This window comes from Melospiza georgiana, chromosome 3 (genome assembly GCF_028018845.1).
Source record: "Melospiza georgiana isolate bMelGeo1 chromosome 3, bMelGeo1.pri, whole genome shotgun sequence".
NCBI lineage: Eukaryota > Metazoa > Chordata > Aves > Passeriformes > Passerellidae > Melospiza > Melospiza georgiana.
The window spans coordinates 9,687,559-9,715,505 of NC_080432.1; the positions used below are offsets into that span (position 1 = coordinate 9,687,559).

Consider the following 27,947-nt stretch of genomic DNA (forward strand, 5'->3'; position numbering starts at 1 on the left):
ACCGGCTGCCGGGCCCGGGGACTCCGCAAGGGCAGGGCAGGACAGGACACACCCGGCCGGGTCCACCCATCCCCTCCTTCTCCTTCTCCTTCTCCTTCTCCTTCTCCTTCTCCTCCCCATCCCAACCCCTCCCTTCCCAGCGCGGTCGCGCAGCCGCGCAGCGCCGGCCGCGGGAGCCGCCGGAGCCGCCCAGCGCGGCGCGGCCCTTCCCCGCCGCGGGGCCGGGCTGGGCCCGGGGGCCGGGCAGGGCAGGGCGGGGGGCTCGGCGGCTCCGGGCGGGGGATGCGGGTGCCGGGCGCAGGATGCTGTGGGGGGTGGGCCTGGCGGCGCCGCGCTCCTGCGTGGCGGACCTGAGCCGCAACCGCAGCCTGTCGCTGGGCTGGTGCGCGGGGCCCGAGGAGCCGCCGCCCGCCTTCTATGGGGGCGAGATCGTCGCCTTCCCGCTGTCGGGCGGCGGCGGCACCATGGCGGCGCTGGGCTCCGACTCCTGGTGGAAGAAGACGCTGTACCTGACGGGCGGAGCCCTGCTGGCCGCCGCCGCGTACCTGCTCCACGAGCTGCTGGCCATACGGTGAGGCTGCGGGGCTGCGGCGCTGCCCGCGGGGCCGGGGCGGCGCTCGGAGCGCTTACACCTGCGGGGTCAGGATGGCGAGGGCCCGCGGGTCGGGGTCTCTCCTTCACCGTGCTTCTGCCATTTGCCTTTCTTTCCCCCCCACTCGCCCTTTGCAGCAGCGCAGGAGGCGGCTCCGCAGCGAGCCCTGCGCTCGCCCCCACAGGTGGCCAGGGCTGGGCCCTCGCTGCCTCCGGACCCGGCAACCAAAACCTGCAGCGAAACCCCTCGAGGGCTGACGAGAGCCGCGGTTTCTCCTTTGTCTGTTCAATGTACTGATGTATCGTGCGCCTGTCCGGTTTGGCTTGGTTTTCTTGTTTGTTTGTTGGTGGTTTTTATATTTTTAATTTTTTTTTTTTTGACAGGAAAGAGGAAGAGCTCGATTCGAAGGATGCTATCATACTGCATCAGTTTTCAAGGCCTAGGAATGGCGTTCCGAGTTTATCCCCGTTCTGCCTGAAGATGGAAACGTACTTGAGGATGGCTGATTTACCCTACCAGGTACATCATGCAGTTTGCCTTTGCCTTGCAGCTCTGTGTAATTGCGTGAAATGGCACATAGGCGTCCTGCCTCTCCTTCCCCCAGTCTGTCTCACCCAGGGAGATGTAAACATACACCTACAGCTAGGTGGGTTTGCCAACGTTTTTATGTCTCCAATTAAATTTAGTGTATAACCTTTAAAGATAAGACTTGAATAAGATTATCTGGAACAGCTGTAGAGTTAACTGGCGAAGCTAAATCAGTGTTAAAATGCTGAAGTGGGAGAATAGTCTGGAATTTATATAACACTAAATAGCACCCCAAAACTAAAGCAGAAGACTGTTTGATCCTTGAATTTCACCATGCTAAAGACACCACAATTAGACAGCTGCAGGTTCTTGTTTTTCTGGAGGCCTTATCTCTAAAGCTGTCTGGGAAGAAGTGCTTAGCTTTTGCTTCCTCTCCCATGGCTAATGCTTCCTCCCCAGTGAAGTGAGATAGGATTGCTTTTAGAGGTCATGAGTACTGCTCCTTAATTGTGGTTGGGTGCATCCCATGCCATCTTCCTGCAGAGAATGAGCCCTGAGCTACTCCAGTGAAAGAAAGCTGTGAGAGTGGACACTTGAATCTCACGGTCTTGCCCGTTAGCATCGAGGTTGAGCTGGGACACTGCAAGTGTGGCACTCATCTTGTGGTGTTGGCAAGCTGTGCAGCACCCAGGCTTTTTGAGACCTGGGATGGTTTTCTTTTTCTGTGTGTGTTAAGCACCGAATGCCTTTAAGATGATAAAATAATGGTGATATATATAACAAGATAATAAGATCTTAGGTAGAAGAAGTGTCTGGACTTTTTTCCTTTTTTCTTCTCTCTCTGTTTTTTCCTCAGTAATATAAATTTGGCCTTTTATTCCATACCAAGGTGTTAGGAAGAATGTTTTGTATAAGTCAAATGTTGTACAGTGGGAAGCCAACCCTATTGCACCTTTTTTAAACACATTTGCCATTTGTATTTAGCTTCATATGCGGCTAAACTCCTTTAATTGGAAGAGAAAGAAAGTCTAATCAGTACATTTTGCTCAATTCTTTAAAAGTCTGAGTTTAATGTTTTCTTACAATTCAGTGTGATTTGAATCAGATGCTTGGGAGTACTAAAGGGGAAGATTTCCATCCTGTGGGATGTATTTTCCTCATTTAGGTTTACAGAACTTGCAAGATTCTGAAGGTTGAACGTGTCATTGAAGCAGGAGGGCTTTGTGCACATTGCTTTTCTCAAAGTAATTTGGATAGAAATTGCACATTTGAGGGGATGACTCTCTTGGTGAGATCTGTTTTCTTTCTAATGGCTGATGCAGTTCAAAGGTTTGTGATGGTCAGGTTTGCTCTGGTGGAGAGTAGGTAAATAAAACTGCATTATAAAAGATGGTTGTGACTGTAGATGGTCACTTCTGAAAGATAACACAGCATTTGTGTGATTCAGGATGGAGTTGTTTGGAGAACTCATGCTGCTCAGAAATCACACAGCTTTTTGCAGAGAGGAATTTGCAGAGGGTTGTCCTCCCCTCTTCAGTTTTTGTACTGAAGGTCAGCATTACTTTTTGGCGTTGCGTGTCTCTCACTAGCTGTGCGTACACGAAACTGACGAGACCATCAAAAGCAAGGTGCCTACCGTCAGCCCTTGTCCCTTCCTGCACATGCTGTTCTGTGGCAGCTCAGGCTGATCAGGGCTGGCCTAGCTAGAGTGTGATATTTAGTTTATTTGGTTTTAACTCAGCTTGGTTCCCCACATGCTCTGTGGGCCATTTTTCAGGAGCAGGAATGGGTCCTGTGGGTGCTGGGAACACCAGGATGGTGCTTTTAGCTGTGCTGGCTTACATGGGTTTAAGGTGTTTGTGGGGTCACTGACCCTCTGAAAGGTTTTAGAGGTAAGTTTGGTGGAACTGAGGACACAGCTCTTTTTTTCTGGAAGAAGCAGATATTGTTTCTGTCCTTGTGTTAGCAGTGTGGTGCTGCATCGGGCTCTGTTGAGTGGAGGAAAGTATGGCTGCTGCTGTGGGATTGAGTGGAAGGGGCGCTGAAGAGGGCACTGTTCTTGGCTGGAGTCTCTTACACTCTTCCTGTAGACTTTGATCTTGTTCCCTCATGACTGTGCTACCCTTAGGATGCTGTAGGTGATCCAATGGCTGCCTGGCAGGCAGCAGGGTGGGTGTGAAGGGGGATCAGCAGGATCCTGAAGGAAACACCTTGATTCCCTGCACACTGTCAGGGGCCATGGTGGAGAGGTGCTGCAGGTGGCAGCTGGTGCTTGTCCCAGGAGACCTGCTGTGGTCATCACCTTGCTGGGGAGGGACTGCTTTGAAGGGAGGGTTCTGAAACGGGGTGAACAGAAGACAGTGAGGTGCTCAAACAGCTTTTACACTTTTGATTCCTTGGTGCATCAGACTGTTGAGTATTGTGCTTTGTGTTATGCAATGTGCTTTAATGGCGTGTGACGGTTGGAGTAGAGTGACATATTCCTACCTTACTATCACCCGAATTTCTCCCAAAACATGCACTATTGTCATGTGCTTATGTTTTCTGGAATCTGCCTCTCTATGTGTGAGTTTCCATGAAAAATGGTTTGGGCAGCCCCACCCCAGCTGGGCTGTCATAATCCCTAGCTGTGTTTTCAAAACATTTGATGGTTTTCTTGGTAAAGCTTGCTTTGAAAGAGCCCTGTCTGTGTGCTCATCAAAATCTTTTGGGTATTCCTTGATTTCCTCAAGAATATGAAGAGCTGAGCCTTTATGTAATCTGATAAATTATTAGCACAGCAGGAATATGCTGTTTTCATGCCAGGTCTGTGGAAATGGCAGCCTCCTCAGGAAAAGACATGAGTGAACATAAAATCATAAACGGGAGTAATAGAAAATGTGAAATCTAATTTCTTCTGCATAGTACTGTAAAATTACCCTAGAAATACCTTGTGTCATTATTTTTGTAAATTCCTTATGAATGAGGTTTTGTAGTGCTATTGTTATTGTTGCTCTGCAGGCACTTAATGTACTGTGAATGAAAAGGGATATTCTTTTGGTTTGTTTTTGGTTTTTAATAATACTGTAGCTTTTTCCTGCTTAGCAGCTGGAACAATTTTCAAGTGGAAAATTGATAAATATTTGATAGCAATTAGTATCAGCCGTAAGGATGCAGAGGTTTCAAGCCTAAAAATGTCTGTTTGAGAACAGTGGATACAAAAACAGTACAACAGATTTCTCAAGAGACTAAGATTTTTCTCAGGTCAGTGAAAGATATTTCCTATTTTGTTTGATAAACCGTATGTAGTGAAACACAAAAATCTTTTTAGGGAACGTATTTATATGTATTAGATACATGTGCTTGAAGAAATGTGCAGCTGAGTAATAACTTGCTTTTTTCTGGGTTGCAAATGGTATGGACTGCAGTAATTGGAAGATGTAATAAACACATCTTCAAGTCCAGTAGCTTCTGCAAGCCACCAGTGTTTGTGCACAAGAAGGGAAATGTCTTAATGGAAGGGCTTAATGAAGATTAAGCCAGCAATGCTCAGGATCTTCTAAATATGCTGTGTAGTTCCAGGAAAACCTTGTGCTTCTCTTGTAAAGTCATGAAGAAAAATTATGGAAATGTGTCAGTTTCAGTGCTGAAAGGCCATTTTTGATGAAGGAGAGGTCTTGGAAGGTGGAAGGACAGGGGAGTGCTCTCCTTTTAGTTTCAGATGTTCAGCAGATTTAGAGCTTGTGCCATGGGATTGGCCCCTGTGTCACCCACAGGTGTGGGTGGGAGGGATTCAGCTGCTTTGGTCACTCACACAGGGGTGAGGTGTGTGAGACATGTTATCATCCAGTGTCCCTGCCATGCTGTTTGTTGGGCAAGCCCTGGAAAGGCTGCAGCTGGCAGGCATTGCTTCCCAGAGGTGTTCCTGTTCATTTTCATCCGGAAGGAAGAGCCTTTGGGAACGGCTGCACGATCCCAGTGCATTGCACATCTGCATTTGGGGGGGCAGCCAGGATGCTGGCGCTCTCAGACTGAGCTGGAGGTGTGTTCTGGTGTATGCTCCTTGCTGCCAGAGCACCTTAATCTGTCTTAAATGGACTCAGGAAAGGTAAATACTCTACACCCAAACATCAATCCAGAACTGCAAGCCTAAACCTCCAGCAATTAGGGGCTAGGTCCTGAAATTCTTGGGGTGATTTCCAGAGATAGAGTGCAGAGCCTTTACTGCTCAGCTTTCTGTGCTAGGAGTTTTCATTCACTAAATAACAGGATGCAAGGATGGGAATCACAAGAAAGGAAAAAGGTTGTGCCTTGTGTCTTTGCCTTCAGGAGTAAGAGAATTGGAGACAAATATCTGATCATGTTTTGACAGCCAGCATTTCTTCTCATGCTTGTTACATGAGACAGAAATTCTCTAATCTCTGTTTCGCCTTGTCATAGGAAAACACATTGCTGCTTCTGTGTGAGTGCTGTGCCGAGCAGGTATAGCAGTATTCAGTGATGCTGTGCTCTGCTGTGCTGGGCTCTTGGGAGACACAGTTGTAACGAGTATGTCTGTAAATGTCTGAGATTTCTAAGTTTTGAGGTTGCAGAAAGCAGATTTCCCTTCTGCTCATGGAATGATATGCCTTCTGGAATGATATACCTTTCATGTATGCTTGTGACTCTGTGTGTTTTGTCCTTGGAGGTAATGCAGCCACCTGAGTTGGGTAGTGAATTTATTTTTTTAAGGTACTTTAAACATGGAAAGTGCAGATGCATGCAGGAACTGAATTTAGTTGTGAGTCCTCTGATTTAAAACTTCTTTAAGATAACAGGCACTATCTTCTGGGAGATCTGAGCATCTCCAACCTTTAAATAACCCAGGTATTTAAATAATAAATAATATTATTTAAATAATATTATATCACATGACATTCAGCGTAGAAGCATGGAACACCATGCAGGGCCTGGAAATAATTCTGTCTGAATTTTATGTAGGGTAAAGCTGCTGCTCTGATTGAATAGCCATTGTTACTCTAGAGTATTATTAAAAAAAAAAAGATTTGTGAATTTGTTTTATTAAGAGCACAGAAAATGATTTAAAAATATTTATCTCATTAAAACAGAACTCGAAGGGCTTTTCTTGTCTGTATATTTGTTTGTTTACTTGATTTTTTTCCCCCTTAGAACTATTTTGATGGAAAACTTTCCCCTCAAGGGAAAATGCCTTGGATTGAATACAATCACAAGAAAGTATCTGGCACCGAGTTCATTATTGACTTTTTGGAAGAGAAACTTGGAGTGAATTTAAATAAACACCTTGGTCCACATGAAAGAGCTGTTTCCAGAGCTGTGACCAAGATGGTGGAGGAGCACCTGTACTGGTAAGCTTGCATGGCAAAGCTGGCTGTGTTCTGTGCTGTCAGATGTGTCCCTGAGCTTGGCTCAAATGCTTCTTTTCTCTTGCAGAAATCTTGGGTACCAAATTATTAACTTCACAACTCTCTTCATCCTAGGAAACTGCTGCTCCTTTATGTGTGCAGTGGTATGAGCCAGGGATAATTCCCTTGAAAAGCTGTGCTGTGCAAGCAATGTAAAGTCAGGCCTTTGACTGCAGCTTTGTAGAAGGAAGCAGCAGTGGGATGCTCCTCTGTTTAATGTGACTTCTGTACAGGAGCAGCCTTGTTAGTAAAGACCAAAAGATCAAGGTGGCTGAGTTCGTGGTTTGAGGGGTGTAGAGGAATGAATCCAGTGTCTGTGGTGAATCCAGAATATTGTTTTCTTACTTTTACTGATTTTAATTATGTGTGAGTGATTGCAGTAAGGCTCATTGCCTTTCCTGTAACACAGGATTCTCCTGTTTATATGGATTGTTAACAGCACTGCCCATTGATAATGTCCAGTGTTAGTCACAGTATCCTGAGAAGCTGAAATACTTATATGAATGGAAAATAGAAATAGAACCTTTCTGGGACTTTATGCATTTTACTGACACCTTTGGAAATAATTCTTGTGATTTCCTCTGTGCTTTACATTTCTGTCCTTCTTGAGTGCCCTTTCCAGTTTGGGCATAGAGGCATCAGCTGGACATGCACCTTGGATACTGCATTTGCTCCCTTAGCAGGCACAAGGCTTTCTCCCAATAGTTTACTTTCTAGTATGTATTTAAGTGCTTGCTGCGCTAAGTTTTGCATTTATGTTGCACATTTTTTCTTCAAAACAGTGTGTGACTTATAAATTGAATGCATTTATCTGCTTTTTCTTTCACATTTTGATCTAAGATCAGCAGCAGTATGTTTACATATAGTTCTTCAAATAATTTTTAGTGTCTCCTGATAGAACAATTTTAGCACTCAGTAATTAGTGTATTTGAAGTGATTTGGTTTAGAAATTAAATCTTTGCCTTCCAAGAAGTGTGGCCTTCACCAGTTACACCCATCTGCAGTGTCATAGCCTCCCAAACATGATACAGGCAGCCTGTAAAGTTAACTCTTTTTTTTGTTCATTTTTCCATCCTCAGTTATTGTGGCTGCCATAAGGAGGATGAAGCCTTTTAGTCCCCTAATGCTTCATCTCCTTGCCTTAGTGACAGTTGTTTCGTGGTTCATAGATTTAACTGTGTTAAATGTATCATTACTGATGGCGGGCTTATACTGCTGTTGTGTCTCAGTTACACAGTGCTTTCCTCTGTGAAGCTGTGGCCCATCCATCCAGGCTGCCCTGGAGCTGGCTGGGCACTGCTGGACATGACATAGGCAGATGTGGAAGACAGGTATTGCAAACTCAGGCACTGGTCCAGAGAAGGGGCATCTGTTTTAACAGGTGGACAAAGTTACATCAGGAACAGAGATGGGCATGCCTGGCTGTGTATCCCTGTTGCCTTTCCTGTGTAGTCACACACAGCTGAGTTCCTCCAAGCCATATATTTTTGCTGCAGTGCAGTAAAAAGTCCAACTGTGAGTCTTACTGTATGTCCCTCCAGCTGTACCAGAGGCTTGATATGTTGGTGAGGTTAAACCTTGCAGATTCCTGTAGCAGGCAAAGCCAGAGCCATGAAGTGTTGCAGTTGTACTGCTGTAATTCCTGGAGAAAAACTTTGCCCATCTGTACTTACACCAAAGTAAAATCAGGCTTTCACTGTGTAGGACATATTTCTCCTTGACAGCATTGTATCTGTGGTTGTGGGATCCCTTCACATCTGTCCCTGAGCATTCCCACTAGAAGCTTAGGGTTTTTTCTTGGTGTCCTCATGTCCCATGGTGAGGAATGTGAAACAGTGATTGCCTTTCTGCAGAACGAGGTATATAAAACCAAGCCTCCAAAGCCATGATGCAGAATGTGATTCCTGCTGTTTTGTGCCAGCAGCATGCAAAGTAGCTTCATCATAAATTAGTAATACTGTAGTACATCTATGGGACAAAGATGAAAAGTACATCCTGTGGTGTGCTGTCTCTGGGTGGAGCTAACCCTGATGGATGCTCAGCATTTCCTCCAGAAAAGTTTAGTTTTGCCAAGCAGTGGCTGGTCCTCAGCAGTTAGTGCCTCTTACATGTGGAAGTGACTGCTGTGGCTGGAGCTGGGAGCAATGTGGGGTTGTGGAGAGCCTCAGCCTCTGAGCACCTTCTCTCTGCCCCAGGCTAGGACACCCAGCAGGGCTCAGGCAGGAAGACAACAAGTGAGCCTGCCTGTTTCTATGCTGGGGTTACACCCTTTCTCTGAGATGCACAAGACTCATTTGGAGCTGGTGCTGGAGCTCCAGTCCCTGGAGAAGGCAGTAAGCCATTAAGCTTCTGCTATGTTTAGTTGGCAAAAGAAAAAAAAAGTCCTCTAATCTGAATGGGTGTTGAGGCAAGCCAGCAGTGAAGAGATGGAAATGAAATAATTTTGTGAGTCTCACTCCAGGCCTGGATCCAATGCAGACCTCTGCCATCTGCTGTAGGCCTGCTCTGAGTTACCTCCACTGCCTGCAGTGACCCACGGACCCCCAGAAACCAGTGGGGCACCCACAGCCACCTCTGGGGAGTGCGTTGGGTTTTTGGTGTAACTGCAGCACATTTGTGGGATCAGACCTCTGATTAAGGGAGGTCTGATTCTCACTTCCTTCTGGAGCTGGCATGCTGGGCTTGACAATACTGCTGGGATTGAGGCCAGGCACCTCCTGGGTGCCTGTAGGGCTAGCAGTTGCTGTGAGATGCTTTCTGTCACTTCGATCTCAGGAGGCAGATCTTAGTTTGGTGACACTAATGTGCTTAGTGAGAACATAAAGCCTTGAATATTCGGCTTAAGCAGATGAACCCATTAGATTGGTTGAGCTGTATTGTCAAACACAGCTGTAGTGATTTATAAATGCGTGTGTGATTTATAGATGTGTGTGTGATTTATAAATATGTGTGTATGTATATATACACTTGCAGATATATTTGACTTGTTTCTTGCTTTGTCTTTTAAGAAGCAAGCATCACATGTGATGAATGCTTGAAGTACAGGAAGAGCATAATATAAGAATACAGATGAATCTGAGTTTGGTTAGCATTCAGACCTGCCAAGTGTTAAACATAAAATATTTTTATAATGTAAATATTTTTAAATACATCAAGCCAATTTTAAGAGTAGCGTCTATCCTACTGCAAACAGTGATGAGCCTTGAATGCTGCTGGTGTCTTAAAACCAGTTGCTCTGAGAAGTTGCACAGCAGGTGGGGTTTCTTCAGCTGATTGTGGAATGAATTTGTTATAATCCTTTTGTATGTCAAGAAATTCTGGTCTGTGCACATTCAGATAGGAGAAATAACCCCCTGTTCACATCCTTGTGAATGCCTTCCCCTTGTCTTGAAGTTCAGAGAGTTTTGGGATAATCAGGCAAGCTGCTGTTGATGAGTCACTTTCTTCATCTCCTTGCCTGATGTATGTATTGAGGCCAAAGCTGCTGTTACATTTAGACTTAGGATTTACTTCACCCCCACAGCATTGCTCCTTAATGCATTATTGTTTTATTTCTACTCTTAAGATTTGTACAGATGTGCTGGCACAAATACGAATGGTAATGTTTCCCAAAATGCTCAGTTCAGGCCAATATTTAAATAATTATGTCATCCCATAAATGCTTACTCCAGTGTAAAATGTATAGTTATGATGTACTGAAGTGGATTATTATGTAGACTACCCAATTTTTGGCATTTCCTAACCTTTTGTGACATTGATCATACTCCACTAATGTAGTTTGAATATAGGAGTGATGGGTGGAATTAAATGCTGAGAAGCATATTTTGGCAGAAAATTAATGAACCCTTGAATAGAATTCTTTTAACTCTCCCTAAATTGGAGCCTACTTTTTTCCTTGTTTTGTCTACTCGGAACCATTACGTTTTGGAAGTAAATTCTGTGATTGTCTATTTAGCTGCCTTCATTGCCCATGTAAATTTGACACTTGGGACACGAAACAATTCTGCTCATTCAAAGGAACAAGCAGATGTCTGAAGATTTGTGCTTGACAGTTTAGCCTATGCAGGATTACTTGAATTCTGTGTAGTTCTTTATTGCTGTCCTAGTCATTAAACACCTGGTCTAATTTCTGCCTCTTCCAGACACAAAGACCTTCACTCCCAGGGCAAGCAAGTGAGCTCTGGGAAAGTGTATTTTTGCATGAAAGTATGGGCCAGTTAGCTTTGTGGGAAACCTTGTTCATTCTGTTTTATGAAATTAAAACAATTTTGGACATGGTTGTTCACTCTTGGTGTGATGCCAGCTCACTGGTGTGGTTGGAGTGAGCAGGTTTAATCTTGTGCAACTGGGGTGACTTAAAAAGCACTGCAATGGAATTCCTGAGTTCTTTTTCTGTTTTGTTTTGACTTCTTTTTCTTGTTGCCCTTCTCCAGGCCAGGCCTGTTGTCCACAGTAACTAAATTGTATTGCAGAGATGAAGCAGGTCAGGTCCATCCTAGGGAAGGAGGGTCTTTGCAGCAAGGCAGAGCAGTGCTTTCAGAGAGCAAGTTCTTCTTAGTTTATTCAAGTAAAAATACTAATTTAGAGATTAGGAGAGGAACTCATTCAGAGCAGCACTGTGGAGGACTTGGGGGCTCTGGTGGATGAAAAAACTGGACATGAGATGGCATCCTGGGCTGCATCAAGACAAGTCAAGGGAGGTGATTCTCCCCTTCTACTCTGTGTTTGTGAGACCTCACCTCTTCTCAGTGTAAGAAAGATCTGGACCTGTTAGAGCAGGTCCAGAGGAAGCCACAAAGATGATGAGGGGACTGGAGCACCTCTCCTCTGAAGACAGGCTGGGAGAGCTGAGGTTATTCAGCATCAAGAGCAGAAGGCTCCAGGGAGAGCTTGTTGTGGCCTTCCAGTACTTAAACAGGGCTTATAAGAAAGAGGGAGAGTGACTTTTTACATGGGTAGATAGTGATAGGACAAGGGAGAACAGTTTTAAGCCACAAGAGGAGAGATGTAAATTCGATGTTAGAAAGAAGTTCTTTACTCAAAGGGTGGTGAGGCACAGGTTGCCCAGTAAAATGTGGATGCCCTGTCCCTGGAAGTGCCCAAGGCCAGGCTGGATGGGACCCTTAGCGGCCTGATCTAATGGGTTATAATATCCCTGCTCTTATGCCTTCAGGCCAGCCTTCTTTCCATTTGCCTTAAGTCCTGCTTTACCTTTGTTCCTGGAACAGGGCAGTCTCACACCACATCTTCCAGACAAAGTCAGTGCTTTAGGACTTCCAGTAGCTCTTTACTGCTGCATTTGTTGGCTTCACATTCCTCCTGCACTGCTGGTGCCTCTGCTAAATCTGTCTCTGATTCAAACTTTGCGTTGCTGAAACCTGCTCAATGACTTGAGTTCATCCATCAAGTTTGAAAAACCAGGACTGTGCAGAACACCCTATTCTGAAAGTGGTGTTGAAACATGTGAAATATCAGCAGGATGCTTTTGTTATAATTACACAGTGCTGGAGGCTGTGGCATAATCTGTTGAGGGTCAAAGCCGTCAGTAGCAGAGCAGGTACATTTTTGTTGTTCCCTGTTTATGCATTTGCAGCAAAGCCTGTTCACACCTCACTGTTCCTGACTTCAGTGAAACCAGCTAGAGCAGAAGGCATTGAACTGCAGTGGACAATGTGAGTTTGATAAAATGTATGTTATCAAAAGAAGTCACAGGAGTTCTCCAGCAGATACTGGGTTTTTATTTTTACTTTCCTTTCCTGAATTACGTGAATCATATCAGCACTAAGGAAATTATGTGGTGTTGGAAATATGTCATATTCCAAACTAAAACAATGAAGCCTTGGAATGGCTTGGATTGGAATATGTGTATCAATTCCCAGTGTTTCTGAGACCCCCACAGGCTTCCTATGTTTATCTTGTCTACTTTGAGGTGCCTTTAGCTATTTTTCCAAAAACCCTTGAACTTTATGACAAAAGTTCATCTATATGGTCTTTTTGGTTTATTTGTAATTTCTGAAGATACTAAGTTTCCGGATATTAAAATATACTAATTTCTGGATATTAAACAAGCTAATGTTTCTTTTTTCATAGGTTTCTATAGCAAATCAAGATATGTGTGCCTGTAATATTAATAAATAACAAAAACTCATGTGGGTAACAAAAATTTAAGATGATGAGGCAAATTATATAAAAAGACTTTTAAAAAGATATTACTTGACATTCACTAAAGCATGGAACACAACAGAGTCCTTTAGAAATGTCTCTCTCATAAAATCAGCATTTTGAATAGAGGAAACTATATAGGAGAAAACCAACTCAATAACCATCACCTCTTAATTTTTTGTATTTTATTTTTAAAAGTTCATGTTATTCTTAGTTTCAGGAGAGAAACCTTCTGAAAAATTACTGCTTCAGTATTTATGTTGGAGCAAAGTTACTGCTTGCCTAAGTGTCAGCAGCATAGAAAGGAGAAGGGTTGGTGGGAAAGATTGATTTTTTTAGGGGGGCTGTTTGGTTGTTGTTTTCCCTAGGTCTGTGCAGTGAGTTGTCTTTATCTAATAAATGTATTTTGTTACAAGAGTTTAGCAGAATTCTGCAGCTTTTACTTTATATTTCAACATGAATCTTGTTTTCTCCTGAAGTGAGTCATGATTTAATGAGAGAATAAGCACTGGGCAGTCTGCCTAAGTACTGTAAAGTGAGTTTGCTCTGCTGGCACTCCGATTGCCTCAGAGGCTGCTGTTTATGGAAGCTGCCTCTCCATCAGGGCAGCGAGCACCTGCCTGACCTCTGTGCCAGCCTCTGCTGGGTTGGGCTCTCTGGGGATTACACTGCTGTAATTTCTTTCTGCATCCTTCCAGGACTTTAGCTTATTGCCAGTGGGTGGAAAATCTTCACGAGACACAGAAGATGGTTTCGCTTTTCGGCCCCTTCAGCGACTTGCTGAAGTGGATCTTCTGCCACCTGACCAAAGGGATCGTGAAGCGGGAGATGTACGGCCACGGCATCGGGCGCTTCTCGGAGGAGGAGATGTACACGCTGATGGAGAAGGACATGAGGACTCTGGCAGGGCTGCTGGGTAAGGTACAGCGGGTTATGATGCTCTGTTCACAGCCCCTCTCTCCACAGGCTGGAACTGACCTCCAGGGCTCCCTGACAGCTTGATCACACGCAAATAATCTCATTTTGGCAGAAGGTAGAGGCTGTCATTTAGTGCCTTCCTTGCTCTGGTAGAGGCACTGTTTTCTTTTCCCACTGTTTGCTGCCAAATTGTGTGTCTAGAGGCATAAGAGGCTTCCTTCTCTGAGCACAGAGTATGTGTATGTAGAGCAGCAAAACATGGCCTGCTGTTTTGGAAGAGCATTTAGCGATAGGAAATGAGGAAAATGCAGTGTTTAGTTCTGCAAATGAAGCCTCTTTATACCTTTTATGGGGGCTGGGGAGTGTGAGTCTCATTTTTTATTTCCTGGTTGTATTTCCTTTCCTGTTTTTTATTTGTGGCTGTTTGACAGATTGCTCCGAGGCTGCCATTTGAAAACCCTTTGCAGATGTTATTTTGATGAGCTGAACTTTGTTGTGTTTGGTTGGTGTCAGCAGCTTTATTCAAAGCTCCCAGTAGGAGATGGTTCTGTGCTGTCAAAATACATGTGTTTAAGATTCTTGGTTATCTTGGGTGCATCCCATACAATTAGTCTTAAGGTTGAGTTCACTTAGCTAGAATTACATGAACCTCATTTCTGTCATGTGGCTCAGGTTGAAATGTGCACTGGAACTGTTCTGCACTGTGCTTCTTGCCTTCTGCTCCACTGAGAGCTGAGCTTACTGTGCATCTGGGTATGACTTGCATTTTGAGGAATTGCTGTGGTGCAGGTGGTCACTTTCCATATGTCTCTCGTGGGAGAAACCAAGAGAGATGTACCTGTGTTGTTTGTTCCCTGTAACAATTGCTTTAAAGAGGTGGCTGAATGGAGGACAGGAAGTACCTGTGTTGTTCCCTGCAACAATTGCTTTAAAGAGGTGGCTGAGTGGGGGACAGGAGGATGCCTCCCTGCCCTGTGCTTTAGAACATGTGCAGTGAGGGACACACTGTACACGTTCTGAAGAGACAAGTGTGGAGTAGATGAAAGGACCAAGCTGGGGAGAGCCCAGCAGAGGGCAGAAGCTGAGTGCTTGCTGAGAAAGGGAAGGAAAAAGCATGCTTCTGGACTTCCAAGCTGTTTTGGAATGGAAGGTATTTGCAGTAACCCAGCTGTAGAGTTTTCTGTAACTTTGTTTTCTGAAACAAACCTGTTGAGTTGCTGGGTTGGGAACAGGGTGGAAAAAACTTATGAGGTGCATGGACACAATGGGCACATGGACACAATGGGCAAGGGGAAGATTACTTGACAGCTCCTCCTTTAACAGCACTTTCTTATGCTGCATTTTGTTTGTTAACAGAAGCAATTATCTATTCTAGTGTCTCTTCCGAGAAAATCTGTAGTTTGGAGATGAAGAAGTCTCTTTTCTTTGTGAGGGAGGAAGGAAGGGAGCAATTCATTTTAGAAGAGGAGATCTGGTCATACCTGCTGCAGAGCTGTGGCCAGCTCCAGGTGCTCTCCTCTGTGGGGCTGCTGATGTTGCAGTTTTGAGATTGGCACTGTGTGGCTCCGTGTTCATCACAAAGAGAAGAGGGGCTGGGACAGGAGCTGGGCCAAGTTCAGTCTATGACTTAGAAGCCCAGCAAAGCCCCTGATTCTGGCTAGACAAGCCTGTCAGGCTGAAAGGAGTGGCAGTGGATATGTCTGTGCTAAAGTCATCCCTGGCTACCAAGAGCAGATGGAACCTTCAAGAGAAAACTAAAACATGTATCTGAGTACTTGTGAAAGTACCTTGATTTGCTTATTTCTCTGGAGTGTATACTGACACTGAGATTTGTAAGATTTCAAGTTCAAAGGGATCATTTAATCATCTAGACAGATCTCTGTGGATTGGACTGCTTGACTGCTGTCTTGAGGCTGTGCCTTTTTGCTGGCTTGGAGGTGGCTTTCTAAAAGCCATCCAGTTTTAATTATGGGATTTCAGCAGGTGGAGGTGCCACCTTGTTTTGCTGACAGATGTTAGTCACTCTCTAAATCTGTTCAAAATTGGACTTGTTTCAAATGAGAGTTTGACTCTAGCCTGATGACAAATTCTTTTCCTACTTCTTTCTCCCTTCCTGGGTGGCTTGGGTCATCTTCCTGTGAAGGTAAATGCTGTCATCAGTCTCTGGCTTTTATAGAAAATGTACTGAAAATCCTCAACCACTTCTTCAGTATATCAAATTTTAAATTGTATTATACATATGTTACCAGCAGAGTTTTTCTTCTTAATTCCAGGTTGTTGTTGAGAATGTACCTGTGTACTTCAAAAAGCCTTGATGGCTGTTTGCTGTATTCCTGTTATTTTATTACAATACCAGCTGAATGTTGTACATTTTTTTTCATCTTCCCCTCTGAAATGGATGTCAGATTAGTCAGTGTGCAGTTAACATGAATAATTTTATTTTCCCTTTTGATTATTGATGAGTTTGTCTACTTTTCTGTAATTGCCTTAATTTTCATCACTGTGCTCCTGTTTCTTCAGCCAACTGTTTATGGTAGGGTCTAGGTAACTGTGCCCTCGAGGTGGTATCTTGGAATGGGGACAGGAGGTGGGATGAAGACTTCCAGCCTGACTAGAGGGTCCCCTGTTTCAAAGGGGGAAGGAGAAGGCAGTCAGTCAGCTCACTGCCTGCACAGTCTTTGTGAGATTCCCCTCCATATATATGTACCCAGATGTTTTCCCAGAAGAGAAAGTAGTTGAGATTTTGGCTGTTATCTTAAGAGCTTAAAAATGATGCCTATGGTGCAGAATAGCTGCACATACCAAACTGTAGCTGTCAGCCATCAGGAATATCAGATTAATGCTCCCCTTTTTAACAAGGACCATTCACATGGGAACAAAAATAACTTTTAATTCTAAAAGCTGCTTCCAGAGAATGATAACTTAGCAGATGTCAGTTCTTATGACATGAATCTTGACATTTCCAATCACATCTTTGGTGCTTTTTTATTTTCTTTATTTTTATTTCTGAGAATAATTTTTCTATCTCCCTTATACCCATTTCCCTGACAGACTCTTCCAGACCTTATAAACATTGAAATTGGAACTAATCCCTGTGTGATGGATCAACCTATCCCATTGGGATCACCTTTCTCTCTGTCCTGCAGTCTTTAAACCACAAATATAATTTCCTTGTGTTGTAGCAGTTTCCTACTGTGTGGTAATAGTGTCAGAAAGTGTGGGGAATGAGCACATGAATTAGCAATATATAAAAATACACATTTTGGTAATTGTTTAGAAGAGGCAAGTGAGTGGCCATAAATCTGTTGGTGCCCTCTCAGCTCTCTGCCTCTCAGGCTCCTTGGTAAATGAGGATTTTGAGCAGGGAGTTGCAGGCCAGCAGCTTCCTCAAGTGGATTTTGGAAAGCATTTGATGCTTTGGGGAGGGTAGGGGCGCTCAGAGCTGAAAACTCAGAGGTCAGACTAACCTGGATCTGAGCCTCTGAAGTTAGTTAAGTGCCCTGTAGCAGCCTGCAAGTGCTGTAGCTGCCTCTGTGGAAGGGTGCAGGCCTGTGTCCCACAGACCTGCTTCTTGCTGGGGTTTCTTCACCCACTGTTGGAGTAGCTGCTTTTGAATCTTCTGGTGCATGCATTTGTAAACAGTGGAGTTGGGTACTCTCAAATTCTGGGAATTCAGTACAAAATTGATCCAAGTCCATTGTGACCAGGTGATTTCATTTCTGTTGGATTAGCCAGGGGATGCAGAGGGTGTTTGAGATGATCAGTGCTATGGCAGCCTGGATGTGACAGACACTGTGTAATCCTGCCTAAAAACAGACACAGAGATATCTGGTCTATCAGAAAATCTGAAGTTGCCCTGGAAGTTTTGAGAACACATCGGTAATGGTGGAAGAAAATGTACAGAGGTGCCATACTTTGTGGAGCAGCATGACTTAAAAGATTTGGAGTTTTATAACTCCACAGTTTCATTTTCTCCTCTTGCTCTTTGTTTCCATGCACCTGCAGGTGTGGGGTGTTGTGCCTGGGGAACCAGATGGTGGGATGGTTTAGCCCTCACTCAGAGCCTGCTTTAGTTGTAGCAAGATGGAAATGGCATTACTTCTTCCCAGCACAACACCACTATGGATTGAATCTCAAGACCCAGTTGTATGGTGCTAAATTCCTGCTGCTGGCATGTAACTGTGGTTTAGGGACCCATTTTTGAACTGTGCTTGAGATTGATGAGTGCTTAGGTGTCAGATAAATACCAAAAAGACACAACATTTATCCTGTACAGAGTTTTCAAACAATGAATTGATGGAACCGTGGAAGGAGCTGGGGAGAGGTAGCTGCATGTTCAAATGACATCTGACAGGCCAGAGAAGGTTACTGTTACTGGGTATTCCTGTTTTGCTGTGCTCTTGTGCAGGGGCTTGGCAGCATTCCTTGTACTGTACTCTGGAATTTGATGCATTTTACACTGGACAGTTCCTCTGGAACTTGCTCAATAAACTGAACATTGAATAACCTGCTGAATTACAGGCAGCTTGGAAGAATGTCCTGGGGAGATGGGATAAGTGGATTTTGAGAACTCAATTAGGTGCCACATTTCACAGAGTTAATGGCACTTTGGGCCGAGGCAGGAGCAGTGCAGCCAGCTAACCTGACCTCTGCAATACCTCATGTTTCACTCACTGTGTGCTCTGTGCCTGGTCTTTGTTCCAGGTCTTCTGCCTGTGATGGGAAAACCAGTCTACAGTGGATGTTTTGTAGCAAACAGTGGCTTTGAAAAGATGTGTTTTCTTCCCTTAGTTGCTGGTCTGTTTGTGCTGTGGGGGCTGTTTAGGGCTATCATGATATTGGGGTGCCCAGAGAGGTAAAGCAGAACTGAGAGGAGCAGACCTGTCCCTCCACTGCCCCAGGCCAGTCCCCAAGGGCTGCTGTTTCACTTAGTGCCTGACATGCCCCTGAATTCTCCCTGCCAGGGGTCAGTGGGGGTGAGGGCACTGCAGTGGGGGTGTGTGAGAGGACCTGTCCACTCCTGCCTATGGCTTTGTCCTCCTCCTGGAGATGCAGGTTGTTTCTGAGCACTTGCTGCAGGTCTGACTGGTGCATGCATTTCATCCTGAACAAACAGGGAGGGAGGAGATCTTTGGGTGTGACTTTTCTTTTTCCAGCTGATCAGATGAGAAAGTTGAACCTGGATCTGGATGGGTGGGAGGTAAAGGGTGACAAGCTTCTTTCAGCAAGTTCATGATTTTGAATCATGGTTGAGTGGTTTTGGGTTTGCAGCAAAGGCAGAAATGGTGTTTTCAGGCATATTGTAGCTACAGAGCAGATTTTAAATGCAGCAGAACGAGTACAGGGTGTGAGCACTGCCAACTGTGAGGAGCAGAGGAGGTTCCTTGGCCAGTGGTGGGTCTGTAATTGGCCTGGTTATAGAAGTCTTGAGCACAGGGGCAGCTGCAGTAATGGATTTCACCTGCTGAACCCTTGAAACAGCTTTGGAATCCCTGTCTTTGAGCAAGTGAACATTTTCATTGAAATTATTTCAGTAAAATGAATATGCTAAAGGTGGAACTGTGATTTTTTTTTTTTTTTTAATTTGGGGAAGAGTGACATCCAATAAAGAAATATTTGCTGTTGTATTTACAGGTGACAAGAAGTACATTATGGGATCAACTGTTTCTACTGTTGATGCCACTGTCTTTGGACATCTGGCACAGGCAATGTGGACATTACCAGGGACTCGACCAGAGAGACTAATCAAAGGTAAGAAGGCATAAGTGAACTCTGATTAAAAGCTCTTGGTGGCATTTTTCACGTTTAAACCTGGAGTACCTTGGAAGGACATTTTGAAGACTGCAGTACTTCAGCAGACTGTTCTTGCCTTTGATGTAGCATTTGTATCCTGTAATATTGTTTTCTGTTAAAATTCTTTGTTTTCTCTTTAGTGTTCTACACAGCAATTGTTTTTATTTCTTTACTTGATCTTTTCCCTGTTTAACATGGCAAAGCCTTAAAGCTTCTAAGGAGCGAATGCTGGGTAATGTATGAGAAAACAGAAGAACAGCCATTAACCAAATTCTGCTGAGCTGAGAACTTTTCTTGATAGTAGAACTGCAAGTGCTCTTGTCTCACTGAAATTACAGCCTTTGCTGCTCCTGAAGATGCCAGGCAAGGAAGAGATCCAGCTTGGCTTTGGAGTCACTTTGCTTTTGCATGAATTGGAAGCCAGCAAGCCCCTTCTCCCCACAGAGGGTTGTTCTTTGGTTTGGTTCTTTTTTGTGGGATAAAGTATCTTTGCATCCATTTTCATAGTAAAACCGCACAGCATGAAAAATGGGAAGAGCTAAGGAGGAAAAGGATGTAAAATAGTGTAAAAGGAGTGAATCTGACCTGTAAAGCTACTCTGTGCAAGACAGCTCTGTGGTGAAGAGGCACAGCCTTACTCTGTTCCTCAGATAATGAGGAAAGGCTATAAATATTGGCTATGCAGTTCTTCCTCTTGATGTCTGGGGCATCACAGGTAAAATTCTGAAGGGTTCATGGCTGTGTCGAAGGATTACTATGCTTGTTGAGTTAGTTTGTCTCTAATGAAAATAAATAGAGGATAATAGATTGAAATACCCAATCAGTGTGGTTGATTCTCTGTACCTATCAACCTACTTATGCTGTCATGAATACAGGTTTTACATTCACCTCCCCTTTAACACGCTGTTATTTCTTTTTCGAATTTTTTAACGATTTATTCTGTAAGCATACATGTATTTATAAACCAGGCATAAGATACTAGGGCTGGGAGCAGTAGGAGTGAGCCGGTGGCCATATTAAATGTGAATTTATGTTGCAGACAACGCTGCCATCTGGTGGTGAAAACCCCACATTCACTGTATTTAATAAGCATGCTCTGCCATCCAGAAGATCAAATTCTGTCTTTAGGAACCATGTGTTTGCAATTAAGCAAAAAGTTCTACGACAGAAACCTTACAGTTTTAGTGTCTTGCCTTGACTTCTTTTTGTAGAGGTTGAATTTGGGATACTTACTTTGCTATTTGTGTGACCATGCATTTGTTCTTATTCCTGTGTGACCCTTCTTGTATGTGGTTACATTAAAATTAAAAACAGCTGCTAAGGGGATTGATGGCATCTTGGAATTTTGAAACTTCTTTGGAAAGGCCCTACACAGTTTGTTTCCTAACACAACTGATGTGTTTTTGCAGCATCAGGTGAGTTAGAGCATTATTGCCTGGATATATTTACTGAAGTCTGTTGTGTTGTATTGCAGGTGAACTCATTAACCTTGCCATGTATTGTGAAAGAATAAGGAGGAAATTTTGGCCAGAATGGCACCATGATGATGACAACACTCTGTATGAATCTGAGGAGAGCAGCGAAGCAAGCAAGACTTACTCCCCTTTGCAGGACTTCAGTTTTTATTCAAGGACAGAAACATTTGATGAGGAAGGGAACAGTATTTCCCAAACCCCTGACACAGATTACACTGGACACTCCCTCTTTGACTCAGATGTGGACATGGATGAGTACAGAGATCATGAACAATGCAAGTGATGTGTACAAGTGTCTCCCATTGTGCAGATAAGCTGTTTCTTGGGATCACTCTGATTTGTTTTCCCCTTCAGGTCGGGAAGAGGTTTATACCACTTTGGAAGAGACCATTTTGCTTGATTCAGCTGTCACATAGTGCTTGGACTATTTCAACCGTATTTTGTTTTGTGTAATTGTTCAGGTGGACCAAGGTAAACACATTTAAAACACACGTGGGTGAACTGGAGGTCTAGAGGGCAGCAGGACCTTTCAAGCCTATTTTTGTTCATGTTCAAAACCAGATCTCCCATCAAAGTGGGACAGACTTCTGGGAAATGGAGCATTTGTCACAGCTGGTTTGTGTTATTATCTTATCTTTACAGCAGTGGGTTGAGGACAGAAATGGAAGAGGTATGACTGGCACAGCTTTCTTCCATGGAAGGAAATGATGGATGCTGTAAAGAAAAGGCCCTGGTGGTGTTGGCTGACTGCCATGTCAATATAAGCCAGGGGTGTGCTGAGGTGCATGAGATTCATGCAGCACCCTGGCCTGTATCAGCAGTGTGGCCAGCAGGACCAGGGCAGTGATTGCCCCCTGTCTCAGCACTGGTGAGGCTGCACCCCAAATCCTGTGTTCTGTTCTGGGCCCTTCACTACAAGAAAGTCATTGAAGTGCTGGGGCATGTCCAGAGAAGGACAATGAAGCTGGTGAAAGGACCTGGAACACGAGTCTTGTGAGGAGCAGCTGAGGGAGCTGAGGGTGTTTAGCCTGGAGAAAAGGAGTCTCAGGAGAGACCTTATTGCTCTCTACAACTGCCTGAGGAGGTTGTAGCAAGGTGGAGGTTTGTCTCTTCTCCCAGGTAACAAGCTCTAGGATAAGTGGAATGGCCTCAAGGTGTGCCAGGGGAGGTTTGGATTGGATATTGGGAAAAACTTCACTGAAAGGGTTGTCAAACATTGGAACAGGCTGCTCAGTCACCACCCCTGGAGGTATTTAAAAGCCACGCAGATTGTGGCACTTCAGGGACATTGTTTGGTGGTGGACTTGGTAGTGCTAGGTTAAAACTTGGACTTGATGATCTCAAAGGTCTTTTCCAACCTAAAAAGATTCTGTGCTTTGGCAAAGTTTCAGGGGAATTTTATTTGATAGCTACCCATACTTTGGGTATTACAGGGTCTGCAGGAAAGAACTGCTCCCAGTTCTTTTGGAGACAGTCAGGGAAGGATGGAAGAAAACATAATCTTGCAGAAAGGAGCTGGTTAATGTTTCTTGTTCTTTGCAGAAGGTTGAAATCACTACTCTAGAATACTTTTATGCAGGAGGGAGATGTCAGTGTTAACTCATCTGGAATGTCTGTTGGTCAAGTTTCTTCTGTGTTACTGAATTATTATTATGTTTTTACTCCCTGCTCGTGGCTGCTGTCTGCTATTTCTAGGCAAGGCTAAAGAGCTGGGATTTGCTGCTAAAAGCCTGGTGTGTCTCAGCAGTGGGTGCTTTGTGTTCCTTACCAACAGACAGCAAACCCATGAAGGTGGAAAGCAGTTTGAGGTATCAGTAGGCATGGGATGCTGTGTAGCTGCAGGCTGTTGGCCCAGGCAATTGAATGTTTTACAGCTGCCTAGGGAGGGGCTTCAGGGGGTGCTGGGCACTGTGCTGGCTTGCAGTGCACAGTCCCTAAAGCTGATGCATGGGAGGAGGTGAGATGGGACAGTTCCCTCAGCACTGCCATGTGTATGGGGAAATGCAGATGCTGAAAGCATGACCAGAATTTAATTTAAATTGCCTTTGCTGACATGTCTGTGGATCTGGATCCCAAAATGATTGCACAGGTTCTGGCATGCTTCATGTTCACGTCTCCCTAAATGCAGGTTAGAGATGAGAATGAATCCATTGGATTTACTCACAGCTTTGAAGTTAAGCATGTACTTCAGTGTTGCTTGGCTATGATTAGTTGATTTTGGTAGAGAGAGAGCATATCAAACATACTGAGCTGTTGTGTTTTTAAATATACATATAAAATTGGATATTTGACTGCAGACTTTGTTGGTGGCCTATTTAAATTATGACATTCTCAGTGACTTACAGTTAGATGAATCAGGATCCCTCAGCAAGTTTTTTATAATGTGTTGGTTGTACCAAATATTCTCGGAGCACACAGAGCAGACAGCTGCTTTAGGATGTTAATTGTTGGTAGCTGTAGTGAGTCTGGAGCTTGAAATACCTCCAGCACTCAAAGAATAGCTTGCTCCTTAGGATCCTGAGTGCCTGCTCTGGGAAACTTGGAGTTAGCCTTGGCTTTGAAAGCAGGGACACCTTTGTCTGCACTGAAACCCCAGGTCTGTTCATGCATGGAGCCACTGCAGTGGGAGCTGACAAGTTTGGTGTGAATTTGCACCTGTTTCCACAATTCCCTAGGCCTGTCCTTGGAGCCTTATTCCAGTCAATGTTGTGGGCAAGTATGAATGGCAAAGTGAACCAAAACCAAGGGGGAAGATATCATCCAGTTACTTGGGACCCTTCTCAGGAAACTAAGCACAAAAATAGGGCACAGGAAGATAAGTCTTGGGCTTGAAAGTGCCGAGGTGATGGCCTGGGTAACTCCATGGCAAAGTCAGGAGAGATTTTATCTGCAAAAATGTAGGTATTGATATTCTGAATAAAAGGAATCACCAAAAAGCTTCTATTTAAAATAATTAGTGTGTTGGAAATTCTGATGGAGATGTTCTCATTCATTTACTGATGCATGTTTGAGGCTGTGCTTTCTCCATTTGTTCAGCATTGCAAGGTGTGCTTGCAGCAGATGAGTCCCAGTCATTAAAAGACCATTAAAGGATGGTCAGACCTCTTTAAAAGATTTAATCCATGCATTTTCTTTTGAAAGCTGTCTTGGTAAATTGTGGGGAAACAAACAAACAAAAAGTTTAAAAAAATAAATTAAAAAGTGTTCATTTATTTTGGTTTGCATGGGGAAAAAAAGGATGTGTTTTCTTAAAAAGGGAGCAATTGTTTTTGACTTTCCAAAATTTTGCTAAAAAAACAACGTTTTCTTAGTCCTGCAGTCTTTTTTTTTTTTTTTCCATTCCATCATATCTATTTTTAATGTTAGTGCTGAGGGGCAGTACAGAACTAAAAATAGAGGGCATCTTAATTTCCTTTTGGTTTTTTTTTCCTTTTTCTTTTTTTTCCTCCCTCCCTGATGAAAATTGTGAGCGAGTCCATTGTAGGGATGCTGGAGATCCTGATGGTGCTGCTGTGGAGGTTGGGGGTGAGCAGGTGTCTCTGCAGCCATGAAACTGCTGGGGACAGCTGTGGATTGCCAGGTGAGCTGGGATAGCAGCTCCTGGCAGGAGCTGGAGGCTGATGGATGCCAGGACATCATGTCTGAGGTGACACAGAACACAGAAGGTTTTTCCCTGGCTGCAGATCCCTCTGCCACAGCCAGAAACTCACTGTGGGGTGATGTTAGGTGATGTTGGGAGGGGTTCAGGGGCCACTCTTGCACTGGATGGATGGGACCCCTGCCCTGCTTATGAGCTGGAGCACAGCCCAAATCCTAGTGATGAGACAGCACTGTTCCTCCTGGTTCCTTGACCCTAAATACTGCCAAAGGCTGAGTACTGCCTTTGTGTTTCCATAGTGCTGCTTTAAAGGAATGAGTGATTGCTCTGCCCCTCACTTGGAGAATGGGAGTTCAAAGCAAGCCCTGCATTTCCAGTGGAGTTAGATTTGAAGCAGTCTGTTGGTTTTTTCCATGTGAGTGGCAGTGTTTGACTGTGTGACACTCTGTCATGTCAGAAGGGATTTGTTTACCCCTGTTGGTCTCACTGGCTCTGTCAGCAGAGCTCACTGTTACTGAGTGGGGGAAACAGGCACTGGGATGTATAGGTCCTACAGAAATCCTGCAAATGTGGTGTTTGATTTAAAAACCAAACTGAACCTGATGTTTCAGATCTGGAGGACTGTTTCCATCCAATTATAGCACTGCAAGTAACACATTTTGATCTTTAAAACCTTGGCAGTGTCCCTCCAGATCTATATTCTCTTTGAAAAAATACTGCCTGAAATATTTCTGCAGCAACAGTTCAGGCACAAATTTGCTTTTGTCAGTGATGTCTGCTCAAGTAATCATGACAGTTTCATACTGTTTTCCTTGAAAGGCCTGTATCTGTCAGATGCTAAGCCTTACAAAATATTGCCTGCTGGAAAAGCGTGTTATGTGCAGATTTATGCAGGGCAGCTCACCAAGTGAAATTTCTGTGGCAGGGGATGAATTCAAGTGGGTCTTGTCCTTAGATGTTTGAATAAGGATTTGAAGCTGTTTTTTGACAAGTAGCTGTTTGGCCTAGCCCTCCTTCCCTCCCCAAATACTGCAAAATTATGATTTAGGCATGTGATACTAATAAAGCAAATTATGCTCTCTAAATACAGAATTAAATTGGATGATCCAGTAGCTGGGATATGGAAATGGGTACCCATAGGTGTGAGTCATGGCCATACCATGGCCATCACAGCAGCTGTGATCCAGAGCAGCATGCAGGTTGTAGTGTTTAATCCCATGGAACCAGAGGAATAGAAGTAGCTCTGAGTGGCTGCAGTGGCTTTCAGCAGTTCATCTGTGCTTTGGGGCATCCATGTGTGCTGTGCCTTGGGTGCTGGGTAGATGTGCAGGGGCTCATTGTGGTAGCTGTGGCCCCTATTGGGCACAGCCTGCTGTCAGCCTGTGGCTGAGCTGCAGAGCCAGGGGTCTGTTTGGGAATGAGCCTTGGCAGTGAGCTCTGAGCCTGCTGGTGAGTGTGGGCTGTTGTACTGGTGTCCTGTGGAGGGAAGCTGTTCCCCCACACTGCACATGTGCATCCAATTTTCAGGGCAGTGACCCCAGTCTCCACAGCCTTGCCTTGGTGGAGAGAAGGGTTGCAACAGGAATCAGCTCCATCTCACTGGTTTGGGGCAGTCGTCTCTTTGATGGCCATTGGGGAGGGCTTAGTCTGTGTTCATTCCCTGTGGAGGTGCCCAAGTGTGAAATACTTCGTGGCAGAGGTTTCTGCAGCTCTCTTGAGCAATTTGGAATGTTAAATGGTGTTAGTCTGTGTACAGCACAGGAATGCCAGTCACTGAAAGCACTGTGTGTCACTACAGTGTAAACCCTTAGTTCTGTGTCCTGGTTGCACCACTCCCAGGTTTTTCAAGGCCAAGGAGATCCTTATGGGCTTTTGGTCAGACTTCAGCATGAAAAGGTTTGTGGGATTTCATGTAATGATTTACACATTCAGCTCAACAAGTTACAGCTGAAACATATGCTTCCAAAAGGCATTCAAGTTTTGTGGAATAAATAAAACCCTGCTCCACTTTGAAGTCATTGACAAAAGTGCCATTTGCTTCAGCGGTGCCGGAGTTTCCAACAGAGCTTCCAAGTGACCCCGAATTTACCACTTCTCTCATTCCTGTCTAATTATACTTAAGTAAAATTTTGCTTTATTGGGGGCAGTAAGGCAAACAAGATGTGACTGTTGTTCTTTTTTAAGCTCCCTTAAAAAAAAGTGCTTTTTTTGGCTGCACTGGTCACATTGGTATTTTCACTGGGCACTATGATTGTGTGTGTTCTTCTCTCACTTCTTAATTTGTTCTTCTGACTTACCTTTCCTCAAATGTACAAGTTCTTATTTTTCAGGATACTTGAAGAATGCAAGTCCCAAAGACAGGGGTGTGCAATCCAGCAAGAATAAAGTATATGTAGATGTATATGGGCAAGGGATATATCCAGCTAGCTGCAGTGTACAAGGTTAACCTAACAAAATGAAGCAACACATTTCTAAATGGGAACTCTGATGCTGCAGCTGCATTATGTTGTTTGTCTATGAACTACACGAGACATACATTATTTTAGCACTGTTATTACTAGTTTATAAAGCCATATTTAAAATTGTACACTTGATTGTAACATAACTTTAAATTGTGCACTGTGTTGATCAATGTACATATATATGAAGATCTGTATATTTTGTCTTTATGCTGTATGTCATTGGTGTGTAAATTATAACTAATGGATCTAAAATACCTTTCTGGTTCATGTCCTTATTCTGTGTCTGTGCTTTCTGTGGAGCTGTGAGCAGCTGAGAGTTGCTCTCTTGAGAGCAGGGATTGCATGAAACTTTAATGACCAGTCAGTTAAGCCCTCATCTCCCCAGGCAAATACTTTAGCCGCCAGCATTGTTTGAACGGAATCATTCTGTCACTGATCCCCTCTCCCCTTGACACTCATGAAGGATTTCAGGGTGTAGCACAAGAGGAAGAAGTGACATAAACATGGGTATGAGGAGGGGTCCCTGCTCTCCTTGCTCTGTTTTTATGGCTACTGCTACCAGAGTGAAAATAAGTAATCCTGAGGAGGCAGCTCTGTCAGGAGTGCAGAACCTTTAAGGTCTTTGCTCAGAGCACTGTGCTAGCTAGTTTCTCTATATTTTTGAAAATTCTCAGCAAGTGCAAGTCCTTAGCCAGGCTTAGTGTGCTGCCCCAAAAGCAGCAGAGGGGCTGTGTGACAGGAGATGGGTCCTGGCTGGAACAAACACAAGGCAACAGCAGGCAGGCAATAAAGGTGCAAAACTGTATGCAGGCCTTTCAGACCTCACAGAGGCCTGACAACAGGTCCAGCTTCCTAAGTGATAGGGTCAGTGTTGTATTAAAAACAAAAAAAAATTCCCGGAACACCCAACTCAACCTAGCAAAAATAATACAATCCCCCAAAGAAAACCAAAGACAAGTCAAGACCAAGCCTGTAGTACCATTCTAGTAGATTGCTCCTTTCACTGCCTTAAACTTC

The 27,947-nt window shown here is 44.2% G+C and overlaps 1 protein-coding gene across 1 annotated transcript; it reads left to right on the top strand.

The window, feature by feature from the left end:
* The first annotated feature begins 290 nt into the window (after window positions 1–290).
* FAXC (failed axon connections homolog, metaxin like GST domain containing) lies at window positions 291–27,184 on the top strand. Its single transcript, XM_058020129.1, has 6 exons — window positions 291–571; window positions 976–1,111; window positions 6,269–6,465; window positions 13,383–13,600; window positions 19,237–19,353; window positions 20,870–27,184. The coding sequence occupies exons 1-6, from the start codon at window positions 303–305 to the stop codon at window positions 21,151–21,153; spliced, it is 1,221 nt and encodes a 406-aa protein (XP_057876112.1). The 5' UTR covers window positions 291–302; the 3' UTR covers window positions 21,154–27,184.
* The last annotated feature ends 763 nt before the right edge of the window (window positions 27,185–27,947 follow it).